Here is a 26,441-nt window from a genome sequence, read left to right as displayed (position 1 = left end):
GAAGTAAATGTACTAAGATGGACCTTCATCAACCGAAGTGACTTTTAACAAAAGGACTAAAAATGGCTGCTGTGATCGCCTGGCCAGATTGAGTCAAGCTCATGAAGCGATTGGTAAATGAGGATCAGCCTGAGCCAAAACCAACATTGCCCTAAGAGGGCATTGAAACTCAAATCGGTCTCTTGTAATTGATTCACTCCTTTCTAAAATATTTTGAGATGAAAAAAAACATGATTTCCCCTCTTCATCTGGTTGTAACAGCATCTGAGTTGAAAATGAAACTGAACGCTCATTAACAAACATCCCAGCTTCCAATCTTCAGTTAGAGAGAAAGCATCAATAAAAGATGAGCCAAGGAGAACATTGGGGAACTATATTGAGGAACTCCTACAACAATGTCCTGAGCCTGATGTGACCAGTCTGCAATACCATAGGCATCTTGCCACAATGGGCCAAATAGTTACCTCCTGTGCTGCTTCTTTCAATGCTTGTACATCAGTAATGACGGATCTACAACTGAAGAAATTTTATTTTGTAAGCATAATAAAAAGTCTTCACCTCATGAAAAAATTAGGATCACATCTTTACATAGTATTTTTCACTGTCTCCCAATGTCCCAAAGCAGCCTTGGAACACATGTAAGGAATAAATATTGACCTAAGGGAGAATGCCACCTTAAAAAAATAGGTGGGAAAAAAATCCTCAGATTTTCTAAAATCTGTCACTTGTAATAAACATGTTGAATTTCTAATGATAAATTATTTCAGGAAATGTCTTTGCTGTCACATTACAAAATTGACCCACCAGCTTGAATGGTAGGAAATTCTGACAATCAGACAGTAGCTGGAGTTTCACTGTGGTATTCCATATACCAGCAAAGAAGCCACACTCACACAGAGTGAAGGTGCAAGGAGCCATAATATTGTAAATCTGATCAATGCTCTATGTGATTACAGATCCTCACTGGTATATGCAATTACTAAAGCATCTTGTAAAACAAACCTCTAGTGAATTTGTATCAAAACATGGCCACAAATTTTTTCCCCTTTGTAAACCATTGGATAAACTCACTTCACCAGATTTGGCGATTTATGAAGGAGTTGACTCCAACCATAAAAGTACTTAAATCTCCATGAGACAAGGCATTAAATTTCTGCAGGCTGGTTTTGACCTGGCTGGGTATCAGAAGCAGGAAGCTTGGAATGTAAAACTCTGCAGGGACAAGAATTTGCAACCACAGAAGTTTGAGACTAGTCTCCTCTTCGCTACCGTTAGCTTATTTTAACAGATGCACACTTCCACAAATATCACAAGTGAAAACCAGTAAAAGACTTGCTCACAATTACTGACCATCTCTGTACCACACAACTTCTGGCTGTAAACGGTGAAGGTTTGGTGTAAGGATCATCCGGCAGGACAATATCATTGTCTCTCCCTCAGTGCCAAAGCTCACACCAAATTTCTCACTATATTGAATATCTATGTGTGTGAAAATCGGAGGTGACAACAGAGGTACTGTGGAAAAAAACATATAAAACAGGTTAGCAAATACAAAATAGATTCTAATACACATTTAAAAGATTTTCATTAGAAAATAATTTCTCTACTCAGTAGGGTTTCAAACTGTATTTCTTCAGCAGGGTATTTCCATATCAGAACCGAGTTACATATTTATAATTCAGGGATATTTTCTCCTATACAATTGATATTAATTTTCTTAAAGGACTATAATCAAGAATTGGAAAATGCATCAAAGAATATAGGACGTATCAAGAACAAGGGTGCAGAAAATGTCCAAACTCGAGGTGGAGAGAATATAGATTATGCAGGGAAGGAAAGATAAAGGAAAGGTCTTGAGGTATGAGGAAGTAATGAGTTACAGTAAGAGTTTGTGCATTGATTGTTGAAGGAAAATTTGCAAGTTTGGAACCATACAGGTCAGAGAATAAAATAGCTTTTTTGCTCCTGAGAGCTGAGACCATGGTGTATGATGTCAAATAGTGTGGTAAATGTTGCCTCTCCATATACTTTCAAAAGGGAGGTGGGATGAGATTGCATTATATGGAAGATAAGGAGCAATGTGCAGTCCACATTTTTGTGGCCCTTGTCATTTGTGTTAAACTAACACTTGGTCCATGTGATCTCTTGGACGGGATTTGACTGTTGCAGAGGGACAAAGAAGAATATTCTAGCGTATTGTTTTCCTTCATCAGTCCCTTCTTGGTACTCCTAAGAGATTACTCAGATGAGGAAGTGGGAGGTGAAGTGGCTGTGGACTTGCATTTAACCATGAAAATCCAGTCATTCTGGTGTCTGGGGTAGACTTCATGCACCAGTTAGTCTTTTCCTGTAGGTTAATTTTATGTATTTATACAACAATGCTGAAACATCAGATATGACTCAAATTTCATTCAAGTAGAACTTGCTGATGAGAATAATGGATGGATGAATACCTGTACATTCATTGATTATAACACAAAGACAAAGTAGAACAGCCCAAGAAACTAGAAAAACTGGTAGAGGACTATTCAGACAGTAATGACCATTGCTGACTAAATGACAGAAGAAAGTCAGGCAATTAAGATTGGTACATAGAGGTGAAAAGAGATTATCTGTCAGGAAATTATATTCAACAGATTGTCACCTTGATTTGTGATGACCTTGTGGCTTTAAGAGGTGTATTTTATCCTGTTTTTTTGTTATGAAAAGAGGTTGAGTCAGAGGTACTAGGCCATCTTTTCCAAGCCAATAAAATAAATAACTTGTGAGGCTTTGGGTTATTTTTTAAAGTTGGAACAGTAGAAGCAGCTTGAAAGGATAGAGTCAAGCTCCCACAGAACCAGGATTTTAATGTAACTTTCTGTAGCTGTTGGGGTTTGGAAGCTACTATAGATCTCTCCCTGCTACTGCAAAAATGTTTGAGTTCTCTCTCTCCCTCTCAGAGCTTTCTCTTGATTTTTTTTCCTCCTAGAAAGGAGAATTGCATGTAAGACAATCTACTTTACTGAATTTATCTTCGCCCAAGGTGTGTTTAGTGAATATTATTATTTGGGAACAGCTAATCAGTGGTAGCTAACATACATATGATCTTGCTAAGTATTTTGATAGAGTTACAGTCAAGCTTTTTAAAAATTTCTTATTTTGTCAGTATTTGACTGTAGTTTATGAATAAAAAGTGTAAATTTCGTTTCACCCGGTAGTTTGACCAATCAAAGTGCATCCAGAACACAAAGCCTTACATTTGCTTTCTAAAATAAGAAAAAGGTGAAGTCTAGGTTATCTTCTTAATATTTTCTTTTGGGGGTGGGGTTCGGTCTGGTCCATAACACATTACATTAGTAAAGGAAGAAATTGATACAATTGATGTAACATAGTTATTTAGAGCAGTTTCCACTCATTTAGCTTTTAATAATAAAATGTGTTTTCTGCTTCTTTTCATTCAGTATTTTTCTGAAGGAAAGTTCATCAGAGAATCTGCTTCAGATATTGTTTGTGTATGTGTGTCTGTGTGCGTGTGTGTGTATGTGCGCACACGTGCATGTAGTAGGGCACAGTAAATTCTCAATTTCCCAGACCTAAATTACTGAGACAGACTCGTTCTTTCATATTACTTAATTAAAAAACAGCATTGACTTATTTCTTCCTGTTATAGCATTCAATATAATGAATCAATAATCTTTAAAGATGGTTAATTTCCAAGAGACCAAAATCCTAACTATATATTTCTGAGATGATGCAGGGTGGTAATGGGATGAAGAGTACATGTCTGGACAGAAAACTGTGTGTGAGCAGCAAAGCCAATCTTAATTTTTCAATGAATCCCCAATATGCCTGTTGGAAACCACCTGGAGGTTTAACCATTAGATGAAGTATTATTGGAAGAACATTATGCTGCTGAAACGTTTCATCTGGCAATCATCAGGACAGAGATACAAGAACACCAAATATCTAAGGAAATGACTTATACTTTATGAGAAGAGGATGCTGATTGGTTAGAAATTGTTTGTTGACTGGTTGAAGTGTTGCTATGGAAAATGCACCAGTGAACTGTTAACTGCCAAATATTTGTTTGAATTCAATCCAGGCAAATTGAGTCTGATTGTTAAAGGCAATTGCCCACAGAGCAAGCACCAGAGAATGGCTGACCCCTTAGCTTTGGTTTTGTTGAAGTTGGTATCATGCTTGGACGTGATATTGTAGTTAAAAAGGACAGGGCCTGCATGTGAATACATAATACAATAATATACAACACAATACAGCACAGGAACAAGCCTTTTGGCCGACCAAGCCTGCGTTGATTCCTGATCCTTATTTACATCCACTACTTATTGCTCATGCACAGTTTCTGTCCATCTGTCCACCTCCCGTTCATGAGTCTATCAAGATATGCCTCAAATGTTGCTAATGTACCAGCTTCCACCACCTCCACTGACAGTTTTGTGAAAAGTTTTCCCTGCACATCTCCACTAAACTTTCCTCTTCTCCCATTGAAGCCATGCCCTCTTGTAATTGACCTTTCCACGCTGGAAAAACCTCTGACTATCCACCCTATTCATGTACCTCATAATTTTGTAGATCACTATTAGGTCACCCCTCAGCCTCCATTGTTCCAGGGAAAACAATCCAAGCTTATCCAACCTCTCCTCATAACTAAGACCCTCAAGGCCAGACAACATCCGAGTAAACCTTCTCTGTTCCCTCTTCAAAGCATCCATGTCCTTCTGGTAGTGTGGCAATCAGAATTGCATGCAGTATTCCACATGTAGCCTAAAGTTTCTTACAGCTATAACATAACTTGCCAACTTTTATATATAATGCTCCTACTGATGAAGGCAAGTTTGCTGTATGCCTTCTTGACCACCTTATTCACCAATGTTGCTACTATTTGAGATCTGTGGACTTGTGTTTCCAAATCCCTCTGTATGCCAGTGCTCCTAAGGATTCTGCGATTTATTATATAATTCACACTTGAATTTGATCTTCCAAAATGCATCACCTCTCATTTGTCTGGATTAAACTCCATCTGCCATTTCTCTGCCCAAATCTGCAATATATGTATATCCTGTTGAATTCTTTGTCAATCCTCTTCATTCTCTGCAACTCTGCCAATTTTGGTGTCATCTGCAAACTTACCAATCACACCACCTACTTTTTCCTCCAGATCATTTATCCATATTACAAACAACAAAGGTCTCAGCACTGATCCCTATAAATACAACTAGTTACTGATCTCAATTCTGAAAAGCACCCTTCCACCGCTGTCTGCCTTCTATGACCAAGCCAGTTTTGTATCCATCTAGAGAGAAAATGCTCGGAAATCTCAACAGATCTGGCAGCATCTGTAAGGAGAGAAAAGTGCTGACATTTCGAGTCTAACTGACCCTTTGTCAAAGCTTTGAAAAAGGGTCAGTTAGACTCGAAACGTCAGCTCTTTTCTCTCCTTACAGATGCTGCCAGACCTGCTGCGATTTCCCAGCATTTTCTCTTTTGGTTTCAAATTCCAGCATCCGCAGTAATTTGCTTTTATTTTGCAACCATCTAGACAGCTCCTCCAGATTCCTTGAGATGCTACCTTCTGTACCAGCCTGCTATGAGTTGCCTTATAAAATGCTTTAATAAAATCCATGTAGACAACATCCACTGCCCTTCCCTCATCAAACATTCTTGTCACTTCTTCAAAAAACTCAATCAAGTTGGTGAGACATGATCTTCCCTGTGCAAACCCATGCTGCCTATCACTAACAAGTCCACTCGCTTCCAAATGTGAATACATCCTAACTCTCAATGTCTTCTCTAACAGCTTACCCATCACTAACATCAGGTTCACCAGTCTAATTACTTGGATTATCTCTGTTTCCCTTCTTAAATGAAGGAATAACTCTGGCCATTCTCCAGTCCTCTGAAACTTCAGCTGAGGCCAAGGAGCAAGCAAAGATATCACTTAATCCTCCAGCTACTTCCTCCTTTGCCTCCCACAGTACCCTGGGGTGACATGGTGTCTCAGTGGTTAGCACTGCTGCCTCACAGCACCAGGAACCTGGGTTCAATTCCACCCTTGGGAAGTTGCCTGTGTGGAGTGTGCACATTCTCCTTGTATCTATATGGGTTTCCTTTGGGTGCTCTAGTTTCCTCCCACAGTCCAAAGATGTGCAGGTCAGGTAGATTGGTCATGCATAAATTGCCCATACTGTCCAAGGATGTGTAGGTTAGGTGGCTTAGCCATGGGAAATGCAGGGCTAGGTGGATAGGGTGGGTGGGATGCTCTTCAGAGAGTCAGTGTGAAAGTAATGTGCCTAAGGGACTGCTTCCACACTGTAGGAATTTTATATGCTCCTGTCTAGCCCTGGGGACTTGTCTACCTTCATATATTTCAAGACATCCAACTCTTTCTTCTTCATTATGTTGGCCTGCCCAAAAGTATTCACACACCTTTCCCTAACCTCAACAACCCTCATGTCCTCTCTTTGGTAAATGGTGATGTAAAGAATGCATTAAGGACCTCACCCACTTCCTCTGGCTCCATACATAACCTCCCTCCTTTATCCTCGAGAGGGCCTACTCTTTCCCAGCTACCCTCTCGCTTCTAATATATGGAGAAAATGCCTTGGGATTCTCCTTAACCCTACTGGGCAAGGTCATCTCATAGATCCTTTCAGCCCTCCTAACTCCCTGTTTGAGCTCCTTCCTACTTTCTCTATAATCAAGGACAACGCCTCATCTTCCGCCTCGGAACACTTCAACCCCAGGGCATCAATGTGGACTTCACCAGTTTCCTCATTTCCCCTCCCCCCACCTTACCCCAGTTCCAACCTTCCAGCTCAGCACTGTCCTCATGACCTGTCCTACCTGCCAATCTCCCTTCCTATCTATCTGCTTCACCCTCCCCTCTGACCTATCACCTCCATCCCCACCCCCATTCACCTATTGTACTCCTTGCTACCTCCCCCCACCCTTATCTCTGATCTATCACCTCCATTCCTACCCCCATTCACCTATTATACTCTTTGCTACCTTCCCCCATCCTCCTCTCTGACCTATCGCCTCCATCCCCACCCCCATTCACCTATTGTACTCTTTGCTACTTTCTCCCCAGCCACACACACCCCCTCCCCCATTATCTCTCCACCCTGAAGGCTTCTTGCCTCTATCCTGATGATGGGCTTTTGCCTGAAACATCGATTTTCCTGCTCCTCGGATGCTGCTGTGCTTTTCCAGCACCACACTGATCTAAACTCTGGTTTCCAGCATCTGCAGTCCTCACTTTTGCCAAATTGCTCACCATCCAAACTCCTAGCACGAAGGAAGTCCCAGTCAATATAGGGGAAGTTAAAACAATCCTGTTATTTTTATGTCTTTCCAGAATCTGACTACACGTCTCTTCCTCTATCTCCAGCTGGCAGGTCAGTAGTACAATCCCAGCATTGTGGTTGCACCCTTCCTTTTCCTGAATTCTACCCATAATGCCTTACTTTGAGATTAATGTAGCCTTTTAGCATGCACACTGAGATCTGAACTGATGACCTTAAGTTGTTTGTTAGTTCAGTTCTTTGCACAATCTTGAGTATTCAGCAAATGTTGTCCAGTGGTGGAATCACATCCAACGTTGGTCACTGTTTGATGAAGATAACCACACAGGGATGCTCTTTCATCATCTCAATCTATTCACAGGATTCTAATCGCAACAGTAAAGGCCATTCAATCCTCAAATGTGATGTATATAATGAACATGCGCATTTAAAACCACATTTTAATCATCAATACCAAATGGAATGAATTTTTTGTCGATACTTCCTGTTTAATAAAAATAAAAAATCTTGTCTGAAGTACTCATGTAGAATAACCTAATGCTATTGAAGTTGCAGAACAGACTAAAACAAAGAAAAGGGTGGAGCTTCATATTGTTCATCCTTCCCCTCTTTGTTTTGTTCTGCCCCATAATCTTACCTTCCATTTCCCAGTTCTGGTGTGGGGCCTTTCACTAATGTGTTGACCTCTTTTCTCCTGTTTTAATATGCTGACATATTTCCTGTGCACTGTTTGTTGTCATTATCCTATAAATTGTTTCCTCCCTTCAGATTGACATTGGAGGGTTTTTTTGCCTCTCGCCTTTGTGCTTGCAGTGCAACAGCCATGGCTCTTGTCCAATGACAATTAGTGTACTGAGTGCAAACAGGCCTCTCAAACAATTAACTGCAGTCAAAGGAAATCATAGTAAATTTAACGTGCTCAGAATCAGAGATAAAGTCTGTGCTCTGATGGATTAGTGAACAAACACTTTGGCTATATGAATCTGAGCCAGTTAACCAGCAGGACCTCCAGTTCCATTTCTATTTATGCCAGGTTAGATAATCCCAGTTGAGGTTGTGATAGGATCAACTTCAATTATTCGAGGATGGAAGACACACTCCTGAATTCTATCCATTAACACCAAGGTGCTGGATGAGGAAAGTATCACACATCATTTTATCAGTTTGGAACCTTATAAAATCCCAATGACAGCATAGACCATATTTTGTAATACAATGGCTTTCCGACATTTAAAGGAGGAGCATTTGGACAAGTATTGGAGTTACAATAACTTCCTTGAGAGTTGTACCTTTGAAAAGATCAGTGTTTTTAGCAGAAAAAAGTAGTGAGAAGAGAAAATAAAATTCAAGCTTGCACAGCTTATATAGTAAAGACTTTAAATTGTAGTTGTCAAAGTGAGCAATGTTCTAAAAGCAGAAGGTAATTAATTGCAATAGATTTAATTGGTTGCTTTTCCTGTTATTTACTTACAGTTCAAAGGGAGCAAAACAGAGTGGTAAGGCTCTTCATCTCCTCGGAAACCTAAAAGGAGAGGGTAAATTTAAGTGACCAGCTCCTCTCTGCACGACATGTAGTACTCAAACTGAGAAATGACCCAGGTACATTTATTCTGAAACTCACGTTTAACAATGACAGTGGCACTTGATGATGCCTCTCCATGAATATTAAAAGCCAAGGCAGTATATTGAGCAGTGTCACTTGTGGCGCATCTGAAAACAAAAAAAAAAAATTGCCTTAATGGTGTCACACAACAACAAAATCTTGCAATTGCATAAAACCTTTAAAGTAATGAAAACAGGTTCCAACAGGCTTCACTGGAGCCTTTTAAAATGTAACATCGAGTCACCTAAGAGGATATGAGATCAGATGCCCAATAACTAGGTCACAAGTAGATTTTCAGAAGGAACTTAAGGAAGGAGGAAACCTACAGAGTTTAAAGACAAAATTTCAGAACTGCTAGATAGTTGAGTGCAGAGCTACTAATAATGGAGTAAATTTTAAAAATGTGGTATAAGCCTACATGCTTTTAGAGAAATAAGGAAAGGATTTGAAAGCAAGACAAGAATTTCAACACAAGTTGTTACTTCACTGAAACATTAGTCAGTGAACACGGTGGTAGGGTGCAATAGGGGAACAGGACTTGGGGCCGAATCTTATTTTTTTTTTGATTAAGTGTTAGTCTCATTGTGTTTCTCGTTGCGGGTCCTCGTGAGTTTTCTGATTACATCTTCTCAAACTTGCCTCATTAACCATCTTCCACTCCCCTCTGTCACCTTTCTCATCCAATTCCAGCTCCATTCTACCTCTCCCTGTACCTACAACCAACAAGTGCTACCTTACCTGCATCCAGTGAGTCAAGCAACGGCATTCATCCACCCTATGACCAGACTGGAGTTGTTCAATTACAAGTGTACAAAAGGAGGATGGCACAATCAGGATATGTCTAGCTCCAAGATGTCTGAAACTCTCCCAAAAGACATTCTCACACAAGATTCCAACACCAGAGGAAATCAATTCCAAGTTCTTTCCCAAACTAGACAATAAATAAGGATATTAATTGGTACACTGAGTCGAGAAATCTCAGCAAGTAACTATTGATATTGCTTGCCTTTAGTTTATTTGTCAATCAAGATATGCTCAAGTGCTTAGATATGTATCCATTACTGATGATATTGCAGTAAATGGACAAACCAAAGGAGAGTATGATCAGAACTTTCTTTAATTGATGGCAGCAGCTCACCACAAATGACTCATTTTCCACAGAAAGTAGGGCCAACCCAATGCAAGTTAGGTCAATTGTTTTGGCTCTATTTAGTCGGGTTGCAGAATTCGTCTTGATGCAGGCAAAGTAAAAGATGTAAGATGAATGCCTACCCCAGAAGACAAAGACAACCTTCAGCAATGCCTCAAGTTCTTCAGCTTCTTGGCACCTTACATTCTGAATGTCTGTCACTAAGCAGCATTATTGTGAGAGCTCCTAAAGAAAGACATACCATACATATGGCAGGAGGACTATCAACAAACATTCAAGTCCATCAAGCAAGCATTGTCAGCAGAAAGCAGCATTATGAAATATTATGATCCAAGGAAGATGACAATCCTGGGAGTTGACATTTTGCAAAAGGTACTCGGATTGTGCATCCTACAAGATGGCAAAATAATTGCATTTGGATCCAAAAATCTATCATAAGCACAATCCAAATACTCCAAGTTTGAGCATGACACACTTGCTCTAATATTTGGACCACAAGATTTCACACATACCAGTCTGTAACAATTCACTGTGGAAACCAGTCATAGCCCATTGGAAACAATTTATTGTAAACCATGGAAAGGTTCACCACCTAGATTTCTGATAAAAATGCATGGATAGGATTTCTGCTACAAATCTGGTAGTAAAATGATCACCTCAGTTACACTAAGGAGATGCCAAAACCGAACAAGACTGCAGATACTCGGTTGGATGTACAAGTCCACAACATGAACATCCAAGTAAAAGATACATTCAGACATTGATCAATTACATTGTTGTATCGAACTGTACTGCAGTAGGTGGCATGGTAGCTCAGTGGTTAGCACTGTTGCCTCACAGTGCCAGGGACCCGGGTTCAATTCCAATCTTGGGCAATTGTCTGTGTGGAGTTTGCACATTCTCCCTGCATCTACATGGGTTTCCTCCCACAAACCAAAGATGGGCAGATTAGGTGAATTGGTCATAATGTTTAGGGATGTGTAGGTTAGTTGCATTAGTCAGGGGTAAATTTAGAGTAATAGGGGAATGGGTCTGGATAGGTTACTCTTCGGAGGGTCAGTGTGAACTTGTTGGACCGATGTGCCTGTTTCCACAGTGTTGGGGTTTTAACTCTATGAGATACAATTGGGAATGGATAATGGAGAAAGTTGTTCTTGAAGGGTGGCCTGATATTATAAGAGAGGTGTCAAATGTTTTTGAGATTAGACTAGATTAGATTCCTTACATGTGGAAACAGGCCCTTTGGCCCAACAAGTCTACACCGACCCACCGAAGAGTAACCCATCCAGTCTCATTGCCCTCTGACTATTGCAACCAACACAATGGGCAATTTAGCATGGCCAATTCACCTAACCGGCACATCTTTGGACTGTGGAGGAAACGGGAGCACCCGGAGGAAACCCATGCAGACACGGGGAGAATGTGCAAACTCCACACAACAGTCGCCCAAGGCTGGAATCAAACCTGGGACCTTGGTGCTGTGAGGCAGCAATGCTAACGACTGAGCCACTGTGCCGCCCCAAAGATGAACTTTTGGCCTTACAAAGATAAACTCTATGTTTTGAGATATTATCTTCAAAAGAAAAACAAGTACCTGTGGTTGAAGCTTTCCACCAGGACATACAGGTGTAACTACACTAAGGAAGTATGGACATAGATTGGACAAAATGACTAGCTCCTGATATGTTCTATTGGCCAGGGATCAACGGTACATTAACAAATTCGATACAAGGCCCAAACCATCAGCCACTGCAACATGGATAAATTCTACACTCACGTATTCCATCAGTCCTTTGGTCCAAAATCACAACTGATTTACTTACAGTTAATGGAGATGACTTCAGTTTAGTCACTGATCATTTCTAATTATCAGACAAATAAAGAGTGAATCAAGTGCATCCTTGGCAGAAACCATCAATGCTATATTCAGTCTGTTCGGTGCACCTGAAGAAATAATTTATGACAATAACCAAATATACAGGAAGACCTTTCAGGCATGTGTGTGCCAAATGAGGAATGAATAATACAATGTCCTCACCATATTACCACTGATTAAATTGTCTCACTGAGCGAAAAGTTTGCTCTGTTAAATCACTCATCCTGAAGTGTAAGACAACGAAACAAGGTTGTCCTGACACTGTGTTACACCTGAGACTCTGGATGCAGGGTCACCTTTTCCGAAACAGATCATGTTTGGAAGGCACATGTGAACCATCTTGACAAGCTACAATTCTCAAAAATGCAGGACTTCTCAACAAACAAGGATGAACATGGTGCATGACTGGTATGCAAGTGTGAAACTATCCCAACTACATGCTAATCAAATGGTCAGAGGTCTGTTTCGCAGCTTCTTTCACGAAGACAAGTCACTCAGTCAAAACACACTTAAAATTACAAGCTGCCAAGAATCAGGATCTTCAGAAGCAGAAAGGAGAAAAACGTATATAATTCATCATATTGTTCTTTTCAGTAGTTCTTCCAAAATGCTTTCAATAAAAGGAGCAAATTTGTCTTTTTGAATAAATGTTAAACATTAAAAGGTTAATATGTGCATTAACACCTCTTCCATGAATAACTCATAATTTGTTTACTAATACATCAGATCAGTTAAATTACGTCAGTTGAGCGTGGATCCAAAACAATTAAAAATGGCATTAGCCACTCCTTACTTGTTTTGATGAAGAAATTATCCATTTAAAACCAGGATGAAAACATCCTTAAAAACGATCATTATCTAAATGACATTTGGAGAAGATGATTTCAGCCTGGAATTCTGCCATGAAATTCTGTCACCAAAAACCACTCAAGACTGATCCCAGGATAAAAGAAAGTGGGATGTAACAAATTACAAAATTGTATATTAACTGGAACAAAATAGAAAGACTTCCACAACACCATATAATGAAGTAAAAGTCGCTACCACATTAATCAGTACTTAACTATACAACAGACAAATACCAACAAAAAGCTTTAAAAAGCAACATGTATATTTAGAAGGCACTTCCAGCTTGGACTGAAATGGATACTGCTTCAGATAATCTGGGGTGAAGGACTCTGCTTGTTCCATCATGTGAGCATCATGTCAGTCTGCCTGCACTAATATACCCTATTCAGGAGAGAACCTGCAGAAATGTGTTTTTGCTGGTTTGTAGAGATTCCTATGGGACTTGCATGTTAAAGGCCCTGTAAGCAGTGAAGCATGTGACCGAGGAATAGTTTTGGGCTATGCCTATTTTATAAAGTCACAGCTAATGGCCAAGGAAATGGAGAACAAACTTTTTATCATTAATATAAATGATTTGGATGTGCACATAAGAGGTATTGTTAGTAAGTTTGCAGATGACACCAAAATTGGAGGTGTAGTGGACAGTGAAGAAGGTTACCTCAGATTACAACAGGATCTTGCTCAGATGGGCCAGTGGGCTGAGAAGTGTCAGATGGAGTTTAATTCAGATAAATGTGAGGTGCTGTATTTTGGGAAAGCAAACCTTAGCAGGACTTATACACTTAATGGTAAGGTCCCCAGGAGTGTTGCTGAACAAAGGGACCTTGGAGTGCAGGTTCATAGCTCCTTGAAAGTGGAGTCACAGGTAGATAGGATAATGAAGCAGGCATTTGGTATGCTTTTATTTATTGGTCAGAGTATTAAGTACAAGAGTTGGGAGGTCATGTTGCTGCTGTAAAGGACATTGGTTAGGCCATTTTTGGAATACTGTGTGCAATTCTGGTCTCCTTCCTATCACAAAGATGTGTAACTTGTAAGGGTTCAGAAAAGATTTCAAGAATGTTGCCAGGGCTGGAGGATTTGAACTGCTAGAGGAAGTGGTAAAGACTTGTACAATTCCAACATTTAAAAGGCGTCTGGATGGGTATATGAATAGGAAGGGTTTGGAGGGATATGAGTCGGGTGTTGGCAGGTGGGACTAGATTGGGTAGGGATTTCTTGTCGGCATGGACGAGTTGGACCGAAGGGTTTGTTTCCATGCTGTACATTACGAAAACTCTATAACTCTAAAATGAGTCCTGGTTTTGTACTTCACCCTTTACAAAAATTACTTTGTAACAGAGGGCTGGAGGCTCAACCTCCACAAGGAACATACCTCAAAGATCGGGCTTTGTCAAGTTTATATTGTTTCCACTAACCTCACAGAATGTGTCTACAAGAAGAAATGGGCAAATTTTGGTGCCCTTAATTCAACAAATAATGACAGTTTGTGTTACACTACCAGTTAAGTTACAGGCAAATCCAAAGAGGGAAAACAGGTAAAATCTCCCTGATTAGTGTTACTAGACAATAATTTGATTAGGATCCCATTACCCTGCAGTACTCAAAATCATCCAAGTCGTAGGGATTCTGAGAATTGCATTGTTCCATGCAATACATCCAGCTTTATGGCTCATTCTGACCCGGCCAGTTGTCAGTTAATTCCAGTGCTCACCAGCAGGTGGTGGAACAGCACCTTTGCTGACAAATGTTCTGTTTGGATGGCAAACATCTTGTTGCAGAATTTGCTGGATGGAACAAAATGCACTGGGAGGATTGCTATGTTTTCCTTCCACTTCAAGTCTCACTATTTTGCTGGAATTATCAACTGATGAAAACAAGGTGAGGGCAACTGGCACCTGGGACCTCAGTGAACAATGGACCCTATCCTTAATCAATAATATTTAACAATAAAAAATGAAATCAAACAAAGGAGTATTGAGTCAAGTTAGATATGAATATAAAAGTAAATAAAAAGAAAAGGATGGATTGGAAGAGGCAGTTAAGAAAAACAAAGAAATAGTTTTGTCTTAATGTATTATTTTCAAATAAAACTTTTGTTCATAAGGAGCCATACAGCACTGACAGCAATTAGATCATCCTCCAGAGAATAAATGGCAGCTAAACTTCTTCACAACTCAAGGGTTTGAATGCTTCAGAACACTTTTCCTCTTTTGAAAATGTATTTCAAAAGTAGGAGGTTAAGGGGTGACCTTACAGAGGTTTATAAAATCATGACGACATGGATAGGGTAAATAGGCAAGAGGTGAGGAAATCTCAAACTAGAGGGCATAGGTTTGAGGTGAGAGGGGAAAGATTTAAAAGGGATCTTTGGGACAACTTTTTTACGCAGAGGGTGGTACGCAGAAAGAATGAACTGCCATAGGAAGTGGCGGAGGCTGGTACAACCACAACATTTAAAAGGCATCTGGATGGGTATATGAATAGGAAGCTTTGAGAGGGATATGAGCCAAATGCTGGCAAATGGAACTAGATTTATTTCGGATATCTGATTGGCATGGACAAGTTGGCGAAGGATCTGTTTCCCTGCTGTATATTTCTATGACTCTATGACTAGCATTAATTTTATCATTATGATGTTTGCTCAGTTAGTAATTTGTATGCCTGGAATCAGATGGATTAGTTTCAACTCATTGGCCAGTGTGATAGCCATCCCATCCAGGGATAAAGATTTGGAGACAGGAGAGGTAACCAGATTAAAGTGAGGAGCAGACCTGCTGAGAACAAGTATAGAAAGGATTATTTATATGTCTTAAACTAAGGAAGACCTTTTCTTCCTTAAGCTGAAACAAACATTTCTATTTTTTTTTAAAGGTGAGATTGCCTCGTGTGTATAGTGGTCCCTAGTGTTCGATCTTGTGTATTTTTGATTTTAAAATCAAAAAGTGAGATGCTGGAAAAGCATAGCAGGTCAGGCAGCATCCAAGAAGCAGGAGAGTTGACCCAAAAGTCGACTCTCCTGTTCCTCAGATGCTGCCTGACCTGCTGTGCTTTTCCAGCACTACTCTAACCTTGACTCTCATCTCCAGCATCTGCAGTACCCACTTTCGTCTCGTCAAATTTTTTAAAATCTCATTGTTAGCAAGGTTCAGATATCATCCCCATTTTCTTCAGGGAGTTACATGTGTATTAACACCACTGATGTTTCTTGGCATTACAGAGAAGTTGAATATAAACATTCAGTTTCAGCCAAGTAAGTCATCAAGCAATGTGAGTGAATCACAACTGATCCATTAGCTGTCTAGGTCTTCCTTGACACTAACTGCTGGGTTACTGATGTATGAGCAATAGTGCACACAATAAATGTAACCTTATTTTTCTAGGTAATTCTGGCCCACAGCAGTAAAGCAAGAATTAAATATTTTATTTTCTTTCAGTGCTGCATGTGGCAGATTAGAGAATCATGCTTTCACATGAGGGCTTACATATCAGATATTTTTGCACTCTGTAAAGCTGGCGCTGATAGAATTAGAAAGGTTTCAAATCACCAACTTAACATGGCCTTAGTGACAAGGTGATAGCCAAAAGAATTTAAACTGCTGCGAGGGAGCAGGGATCCAATCACGGACAGCTCAGCATTTTGGTGAGGGCAGCTGTGATTGAGCAGGGCTGTATGCAAAAGAGAGAAGCAGATTACCTCATTGCTCAATGTCAGGTGGAAGAGAACAGTAGACTGAAACCTCAGAGAACCTTAGAGAAGTTGTTAATAAAAAAAATTTTGGAAAATGACATCGTTATCCTCCATCAACCAGAACTGCTCATGGCTTATAGTTAAGGATTGTAAGTAATGCTTCAGTCATTCACACAAATGGTCAATGCCTGTGTTCCTTTCCTTTGTTCTTCTGGCTGGATAATGGAATTGAACAGCCTGTGGCCATAGCACAGCAATCAGATTACAAATCCATACATTGGAAAGTGAGGCAGCATTGCATGCCTTTGACTATCATTGTAACAAAAGGAACAAACAACATCGCTTTCAGTTACTGAATAGAGTCAGAAAGAAAAAAAGATGGACTAAAAGCTGTAAAGAAGGAATGAACGCACCCAATTAGATCCAGTAAAATTAGCGCAGCAAACACAAAAGCAGATGCCAACTAAAGACTAATTCACATGGGTTTCAAGCATGTGCTTTTAACTATAGAACACTCACTTGCAAAGCATTCATTAATCAGGAGCTGATAAGCAGTACAGCATTACAAAGGACTGTCTGAACTGAATTTTAAGCAGAGGTAATGGCCTTATCCATTAGCTGTAAATTCAAGTTCTGGCCCAGGAAGCGATGACCAAATTTTATGGTCTTTCAGCAATTAGTGCCTGAGCTTGCAGCTTTCAACCCAGCCAATAAGGAAGAATCTCCCACCTCCAATGGAGTCTGGCTAATCAGGGGGCCAGCAGCTCTCCAATCCTGACAGTGCTCATTGGGAACATAGTCACTGCAGTCAGTATACAACAAGGAACCATGCAGGTAATTGACAGGGAGATAAATGTGGCAGTCTTGCTAGGGACAGTCAGGCAAGCCTTGGAGAGTTAGTAGACAAACAGGAGGCTGGAAGAACACAGAAAGCAGGCAGCATCAGGAGATGGAGAAGTTGACATTACAGATATAACCCTTCTTTAGGACTAGATGTGGGGGTAGGGGGAGCTACAGATAAAGGTGGAGGGTGGAAGGGGTGGGAGGGATGCTGAGGTGGGGACAGTAGCAGAATGGTGAGGTAGTGATATGTGAACACAGATGATGTGTATGACCTGGTTGGTTGATGTGAGTGATGAATTTGGTTGTTGCTGGAAGGAAGGGTCAGTAGGTGGAATGGAAGGGAGGAGGTGGGGCTGGAAAGGGAGTCAGGGGATGGGTAGGAAGATTATTTAAAATTTGACAACTCAATGTTAAGTCCTCCGGGTTGTGGGCTGCCCAGGCAGAAGGTGTGGTTTTGTTCCTCCATGTTTTGGTCTGATTCACTGTGGCAATGGAGGAGGCTGAAGATGGAAATGTTGGAGAGGGAGTAGGAGGGGGAATTGAAATGGGCAGTGACTGGGAGGTCAGACTGGCCCTTATGGGCCTGATGAAGATGCTTGGTGAAACAATCACCAAGTCTATGTTGGATCTCACCAATGTAGAGAAGCCAAGGGGGCCCTATCTTTATTATGTTTGGAAATGAGGGGAGGGTGGTTCAGCAGTAGAGCAGGGGATTGAGGAGGTGCAGTGGAAGGCTGTCTGAATGACGGGGGGGTGGGGAAACAAACATTGTTTGAAATGGGACAGTATCAGGGATGCTTGGGAGTGGAACATCTACTCTGACGAGGGAATTGGGAAAACAGCTTGGAGATTTTGCAGGATATAGGGTGGGAGGAGGTATAGTCCAGGTAGCTATAGAAGTCTGTGGGTTTATAGTCAATGTCGGTCCATAAACTGTTGCCGGAGATGGAAACGGAGAAGTCAAGAAAGGAGTGGGAGGGGAATGAGATGGACCAAGTGAAGTTGAAAGCAGGGTGGAAGTTGTCAGCCTGGGTGCAGGATGCAGCACCGATGCCATCATTGATATAACAGTGGAAGAGTTGGAGAATGGTACCAGTGTGTGCATTGAAGAGGGACTGTTCAACATGACTGACAAAGAGGCAGGTGTAGCTGGGGCCCACTCTAGTACCTTTGGCCACCCCCTGTATTTGGAGGAAATGGGAAGAATTGAAGGAAAAGTTATTGAGGGTGAAGACTAATTCAGCGAGGTGGAGGAGGGTATTGGTGGGATGGGGATTGGACGGGTCTGTTGGAGAGAAAAATACTGAAGGTCTGTAGGCCATCACTGTGGGGTATGAATGTGTGTAGGGACTGCACATTCATAGTGAAAATGAAACACTGGGGTTTAGGGAACTGGATGTTTCCGAAAAGGTGGAGGGCGTGGACTGTGTCCCAGATGTAGGTGGAAGTGCCTGGACCAAGGAGAAAAGAATGGAGTCAAGGTAGGAAGAAATGAGTTCAGTGGGACAGGAGCATGGAGAGACGAAGAGTCGGCCAGTGTAGTGGGCTTGGAGAACGGTTAGATCCGGGCAGTGTGGGGCTGAGGGACTATGAATTTGGAGGTGGTGGTGGAGGGGAGATCACAGGAGGCGATGAGTTCACTGACAGTGTGGGACACGATAATGCGATGGGCCAAGGTGGAGTCATGGTCAAGGGAGAGGTCTGATGTGGTGTCAGACAGCTGGTGTTCGGCCTCTGTGACATAACCTTGGAGTATTGGTGAGAAGGAAGGGAAAGGACCTGTGATTAGCCAGGAGGCAGAAGGGAGAGATTGCTAATCTACTCCCCACGGCAGAAAAGGCTCTCTGTTTGGCACAAGTGCCCAAACAGTAAGGACCCTCCCACCAAACCAGATCGTAGCCACTAGGGTTTATATTGGCATGAGTGTTATTCTCTGACACTGATAAAACACCATTGACACCCAATACCTCCTGCATAGTTGGGAAAGTATGAGAGGTGAGTGGAATGGGAACCTCCCCAAACCAACATTACTGAATTGTGTACCATCTGCTTTCGGTGCCTTCAGGATGATGCATTTGTAAAATTCCAGCCTCTGTGTTCTTCTCTGTGTAATCCTCAAACCAGCTTTTCCCACATTCTCTTCTGAAAGCTGGGAGATATATCAGTCACCATTCTTTAATATCCAGTGTCTTCTCCATGCTCATTCACCTCATGTGACTCTGGGCAGTGATAAACACCCAGGTGTGTCTCTGCTTCAGTCAGACCCCACCATTGGCAGGGATGGAGATTTGGGTGTGATGCAGTACAGTGCTTAGCTCAGAACATGAAAGAACAGCACTTTGTAAAGGGGATTGAATTTGATCAATATTAATCAAAAGTGTTTGAAAATGTTAATTGAGAGATAAGTAGCCATCTTGCATCTTGCTGCTACACCTCCTGCCTCTCACTGGCATAGGTTTTCCTTTGCTTTCACCCTTGTCCTCTAAATGCCTACAGGTAGAAATGTTGGCGGTGGTTGTTGGGGTGATAGTGGTATGAGGAGGGTGATCATCTATAGCCCTAAGCCTCACATACTTACCATTAATCACATGTAGCAGGCTGAGAGAGAAAAAAATGTATTGCTGGCTCGTTGAAAATGTGACCATTTGGCAAAACGTTTCCCATCCATTTTCATCTGAGGCACAACTCAGCAGTGTGATGGAATACTCCCTATTTGTCTTGATGAGTGCAGCTCCAACAACTGTCTGAAGTTTGACACCATACAGAGAAAAGCAACCCACTGGATTGGCACCACATCAACAAACATCCACTCCCATGGATGTTCCTCGTGGCATCAATGTTGACTATCTATAAGATGCACTGCAGAAATTCACTGAAGATCCTTAGATGACATTTTCCAAGACCCAGCCATCTTTAGCTACTTCACTAGTAACCTTCCCCTCCCTATCATAAGCTCAGAAATGGGGATATTCACCAATGATTGCGTAATACTCAGCACCATTTGTAACTCCTCAGATACTAAAAGCAGTTGATGTTCAAACGCAACAAGGTCTGGACAATATCCAGACTTGGGATGAGAAATGGCAAGTAACATTCACGTTGCACAAATCCAGGCAATGACCACCTTCAATAAGAGATAAGCAAACCACTACCCCTTGACATTCAATGGTGTTACCAGCAACATCCACTCATCCCTCAAGTGAATACAAAAAGAATATTGATTACCTGAAGGTCCTCTCCCTTGGTTTCCAGTCTCCACAAACATCACTCTCCTGACTGGTGAAAACCCACAGCTGGTTGAAACCATCCATGTGTACTTCATTTATCATTCTATGATGAATTCTTCAATCCACTGACTAGTTCTTTTCAATCTCATACTCCATATGGAGCAGTCTTCCTGAGCAAGATCTACATATATCCTTTGAATCAAGGAATGGGAAACAGGGGAACATACTAGCAAATTCCTTCTGACAAGCCCTTGCTACTGAATGACAGGCTTTGAATTTCTACGGTGAGCGTGGCCCTTTTTAAACAGGTTCCGGATGAGCTAGGGCCATTTGTGCAGCCAACCTCCACCTCTGGGACCTCAGAACAAACACCTTGTGCACTTCTAGAGAAAATCAAACAATGATACATATTACTGAGGAGTGTCTCCTCCACAAACTGACCAGACGATTCACCTTAAACTCAGCGAACAGGGAGACTATTGCTTGTTTTAAAATCAAAAATTGTTGGAGAAACTCAGCAGATCAGGCTGCATGTATGGATAGAAAACAGTTAACATTTCAAATCCAGTGACCTTGCTTCAGAGTTGAAGGGTCACTAGACTCGAAATGTTAATTCTGTTTTCTCTCCACTGATGCTGCCAGACCTGCTGAGTTTCCCCAATGACTTGTTTTTGTTTCTTTTTACTAGCATCTGCAGTTCTTTGTTTTACTTTAGTGCTTGATATTGGGTATTTGTTTTCACTAAATAACAATACAGGGTATCATTTTAAATGTTACTGGTGACACAAAATGAGAAAAAAGATCAGAAATAAACCAACAAAATAAATGTGACAGTGAGCCTATTGAGATGCCCCTTTCCCAGAACCACAGGATTGTTGCAGAGAAGATGTCCATTCGGTCTATGGTATCTGCATTGATTCTCCTGCAGTGAAGTGGGCCTGGCCAGCATGCTTCTTGTTAAGTCGGGCTGCATTAACTCCAGCCTATTCCATTAGACGAATGAAGAAAGGCAAATTAAACAGCAATAGCACCACCTTAACATGTATAGGTACACAAATCCTTGAAAATGACAGGCCAAGCTGAGAAGGCTGATTTTAAAAAAAGGGAGTTTAGACTTTACAAAAAAAATTAAGTGGAATAGGATACGATGCGAGGAAGTTATCCCCAGCCTCTTTAAAAGAGTAGTTAAGCTTCAGCTGAAGTATACTGTTCATTTTTGGGAGCCAGATTTTAAACAAGGATGTCAGGTGCAGGAGAGATTTACTGGAATGGTTGTCGAGATGAGGGACTTCAGTGAATGTGAAGAGACTCAATAAGCTGGCACATTCTCAACATTCAGCAGCAAGGGTTAAGAAGAGATTTGATCATTCTATTCAAGATCATACACCGTTTTGAAAGAATAAATAAGAATAAGCTATTTCCCAGAGGGGCAAGGGTTAGTAATCAAGGTTTAAGTGAACAGGCAAAAGAACTAGAAAGACACGAGGAAACTATTTCATAGCAAGGTGCTCTGGCTGGAATGCATTAATGAAAAGACAGTGAAAGCAAATTCAATGGTGACTTTTAAACCTCTACCAAATAATTGGCACAAGCAGATGGACTATATCATTCTATGATTCTATGGAAATACAAAAACAATCCATTATGTTTACCAGGATCCCTTGAATGTGTTTTATATTTCTGAGTGAACTCACCTATTAATTTCCAAAGAGTGAACTCCGTAGTAGCTATCCATCCTGTACTTGGTTGGTTCACTTGTTTGATCAATATAGACATCGTCTCTATACCTTTCAATGAAAGAAAATAGGTTAGATTGATGACTTAGGATAAAGATTGGGAGTCAATGCCAATGTCCATTTAGTTTAGTGGTAATTAACAAAGAGATAGTTGACCGTAATGAGATGGATTAATAAAGTTGTTTGGGTGAGGTAAGCAACTGCACTTCCAAAAGTGTTTTGATGCTTGCAAAACACGTGGGGACATCCTGAGGCCACAGAAGGCAAGACTTTTACAAGTCTAATTACAAGTTTTCATATACAAGTTGAATGAATTATAAGTACAAATTTTATTATTCCTCCTCATTACATTTAAAGAGCCATTTTAACAAGGACTATTACCAATGATTATAGTTTGAAATTCTGCAGTGTAATTTCAGAATCAATAGAAGTATAATGTCTGATATTTTAAATGGTTTTTACACTTTCAATTAATGTAAAAGACAGAGGAATTTCATACAAGCATAACAAGAAATTCATTTACTGATCTTGTTTAACATGAGAGATGTGCCAAGATACTTCACACATAAAGAAAATGGAAAACTGCTTTGGAGCCAGGAAAATAGGAGTTGGGAGGATTGACAAACAGTTTTGACAAAGCTGGGGTCTGAAGAGGGTCATAAAGCAGGAGAGCAATATAGGGAGACAGGGAGGTTTAGGGAAGGAATGATGTTTCTGATTGCTCTTGTTGAACTTATCAATTTTTAAGAATATTTTATATTACCCAAACTGATATTTGAAGGGTAAAATTCTTGTGTTAACTGCTTCTTGACAGACAACAGATACTGTCAGACTTATCGTTTACAAGCGTTATCAAACTGACCTTCACCCACCCTCCTTGTAATAGTTGGCCTCACTTGAAAAAGCACATGTTAGAATCAGTGACATTCTGTTTCAAGCTTAATGTAATTAGATGTGACTGGCTGCCTGCCGAACACATTGCCTAGACATTGCAACTTAGTTATCTCGGACTTGAATATCTTATGGAGCTATATGTGACATCTTCAAATAAAGAGTTTCTTGGATTCTTAAATCACTCCTTCATTATACAGTATTTCCTGAACCATAAGTAATTCAAAAATCCATTGCTTCAATTTGAATGAAGCACATGCCTTACAACATTGTATATAGTAGAATGTGTGTTGTGTTACAGTAGACTAATTAATTTTCAACTGGAATTCACAACCATTTTTGCTTTCAAAAGAAAAATGTATCTAGTAATTGTGAAGAGAGCACATTTTTTGAAAAAACAAGTAATTATTTTGCCTCTGGCGGATACACCACAAAATAATTCATTTCATGCAGATTCTTTTGCAATGTTTCCAAGAGACACTATACTCCAGACACTATAGTCTTGCTCTGTCACTCAGGTTTTTGGATGGAGATTATGTTGATAATAGGCAGTAGAAAATGCAGAGCTGGAAATGTGTTGCTGGAAAAGCGCAGCAGGTCAGGCAGCATCCAGGGAACAGGAGAATCGACGTTTCGGGCATAAGCCCTTCTTCAGGAATGGGGAAAGTTTGTCCAGCAGGCTAAGATAAAAGGTAGGGAGGAGGGACTTGGGAGAGGGGCGTCGGAAATGTGATAGGTGGAAAGAGGTCAAGGTGAGGGTGATAGGTCAGACTGGGGTGGGGGCGGAGAGGTCAGGAAGAAGATCTCAGGTTAGGAAGGCGGTGCTGAATTTGATGGATTTGACTGAGACAGGGTGGGGGGAGGGGAAATGAGGAAACTGGTGAAATCCAAGTTCATCCCTTGTGGTTGGAGGGTTCCTAGCCGGAAGATGAGGCGTTCTTCCTCCAACCGTCGTTTTGTTGTGGTCTGACGATGGAGGAGTCCAAAGACCTGCATATCCTTAGTGGAGTGGGAGGGGGAATTGAAATGTTGAGCTACAGGGTGGTTGGGTTGGTTGGTCCGGGTGTCCCAGAGGTGTTCTCTGAAACGCTCCGCAAGTAGCCGGCCTGTCTCCCCAATATAGAGGAGGCCACATCGGGTGCAGAGGATGCAATAGATGATATGTGTGGAGGTGCAGGTGAATCTGTGGCGGATATGGAAGTTTCCTTTGGGGCCTTGGAGGGAGGTGAGGGGGGAGGTGTGGGCGCAAGTCTTGCACCTCCTGCGGTTGCAGGGGAAGGTGCCGGGAGTGGAGGTTGGGTTGGTGGGGGGTGTGGATCTGACGAGGGAGTCACGGAGGGAGTGGTCTTTACGCAATGCTGATAGGGGAGGGGAGGGAAATATATCCTTGTTGGTGGGGTCCGTTTGGAGGTAGCGGAAATGACGGCGGATGATGCGCTGTACATGGAGATTGGTGGGGTGGTAGGTGAGGACCAGTGGGGTTCTGTCCTGGTGGTGGTCCAGTAGAAAATGCACCAAAGGCCAAATCTAGTTTATAGGCCAGAAGGAGTAAACATGCTCCTTTATACTCCACAAAAATAATTATACTCATTTTTGGATCATATTCCTGAAAACCTTCAAAAAACCTGTTATAATAAACGAATCTCTGCCTATCACTTCAGTTGAGCAGCCAGTCACTACATCATCCATGTTGTTAGGCAGAGGTAAGCATGAAAACCCCACAAACAGCAATTATATATGTCTATAAAATTATGAAGTTAAAAATCACACAACACCAGGTTATAGTCCAACAGGTTTAATTGGAAGCACACTAGCTTTCAGAGCGACGCTCCTTCATCAGGTGATTGGACATTCACCTGATGAAGGAGCGTCACTCCGAAAGCTAGTGTGCTTCCAATTAAACCTGTTGGACTATAACCTGGTGTTGTGTGATTTTTAACTTTGTACACCCCAGTCCAACACCGGCATCTCCGAATTATAAAATTATGAGATGCATAGATAAGGTTGACGGTCAGAGTCTTTTTTCCCAGACGTGAAACATCTAATACCAGGGGGCATGCATTTAAGATAAGAGGCGGAAAGTTCAAAGGAGATGTGAGGGCCAAGTTTTTCTACATAGAGAGTAGTAGGAGTCTGGAAGGTGCTAGTAGGGATGGTGGTAGAGGCAGATATGGAGGAGCGTTTAGGGGACTTTTAGATAAGCTCATGAATATGCAAGGAGTAGAGAGATATGGACCAAGGGCAGGCAGAAAGGATTAGTTTAATTTGGCATCATGTTTGGCCCAACATTATTAGATTACATTACATTACATTACATTACAGTGTGGAAACAGGCCCTTCAGCCCAACAAGTCCACACCGACCCGCCGAAGCGCAACCCCCCCAGACCCCTACATTCACCTACCCTTACCTAACACTACGAGCAATTTAGTATGGCCAATTCACCTGACCTGCACATCTTTGGACTGTGGGAGGAAACCGGAGCACCCGGAGGAAACCCACGCAGACACGGGGAGAATGTGCAAACTCCACACAGTCAGTCGCCTGAGGCGGGAAATGAACCCGGGTCTCTGGCGCTGTGAGGCAATAGTGCTAACCACTGGGCCACCGGGCCGTTCCTTTGCATACAGTTCTATGTTCTTTGTTCTAATTAATTCATCTGTGTTAATAGTTGAGGATGGAATGTCATTCTGGTCAGCTGGTGAACCCTCTGACATTCTCCTCTTGAAATGGGGTTTCATCTGGAAGGCATTATTTGTGACAAGGTGGCACTTCTTTTCTATTGCACTAAAGCATCACTTGGGATTATGGCAGGGATATAAAATGTTGTTTAAAATGTGCCTGTTTAAACCATTAAAATATCAGTCAACTATCTAAAAGTCAACAGGTGTGATACTTAAAAATAAACACCAAAAATTTAAATTATACACACCAAAAATGAAAAACCGCAATGGGTAAATCTACAGGAACAACTGTAGAAACATCTCAAACATTTCCAACACCTTTCCATAAGAAAACTCACTTTTCTGCAGCATTATTCTACTCAGTTTTAAATGTTAATTGCAATATATGAAAAGCAACAAACATTTACCAATGAACCATTTAATTGTTTATCATTTTACACCCCTAGATTTTGGCTCAGAAATATCTGAAAAGGTACAAAGGTCAATTGTGCTTAGGGCTCAGGAGGATGGCAAAACTAGGTCAATCCTGACTCTGCCAAGATTCTGTGACATCTTGACCTGGGTTTTGAAACTGCAGTTTGGGGG

The 26,441-nt window shown here is 41.3% G+C and overlaps 1 protein-coding gene across 5 annotated transcripts in view; it reads right to left on the bottom strand.

The window, feature by feature from the left end:
- The window catches only part of myom2b (myomesin 2b), a 144,894-nt gene that overhangs the window by 95,004 nt on the left and 23,449 nt on the right, over nucleotides 1-26,441 (bottom strand). For all 5 annotated transcript variants that reach the window (XM_043679203.2, XM_043679214.2, XM_043679173.2 and 2 more), the window contains exons 6-9: nucleotides 22,241-22,333; nucleotides 8,929-9,017; nucleotides 8,779-8,829; nucleotides 1,351-1,515 (exon numbers count right to left, since the gene is read on the bottom strand). In XM_043679203.2, the coding sequence (XP_043535138.1) occupies nucleotides 1,351-1,515; nucleotides 8,779-8,829; nucleotides 8,929-9,017; nucleotides 22,241-22,333 (398 nt within the window). The remainder of the gene's footprint in view (nucleotides 1-1,350; nucleotides 1,516-8,778; nucleotides 8,830-8,928; nucleotides 9,018-22,240; nucleotides 22,334-26,441) is intronic.

Source organism: Chiloscyllium plagiosum, unplaced genomic scaffold, assembly GCF_037043375.1.
Source record: "Chiloscyllium plagiosum isolate Xiang-an unplaced genomic scaffold, Cpla_swu_hap1 HiC_scaffold_3, whole genome shotgun sequence".
NCBI lineage: Eukaryota > Metazoa > Chordata > Chondrichthyes > Orectolobiformes > Hemiscylliidae > Chiloscyllium > Chiloscyllium plagiosum.
Note: the sequence above shows the minus strand (reverse complement) of the source record. Positions and strands in the feature narration are given on the sequence as shown.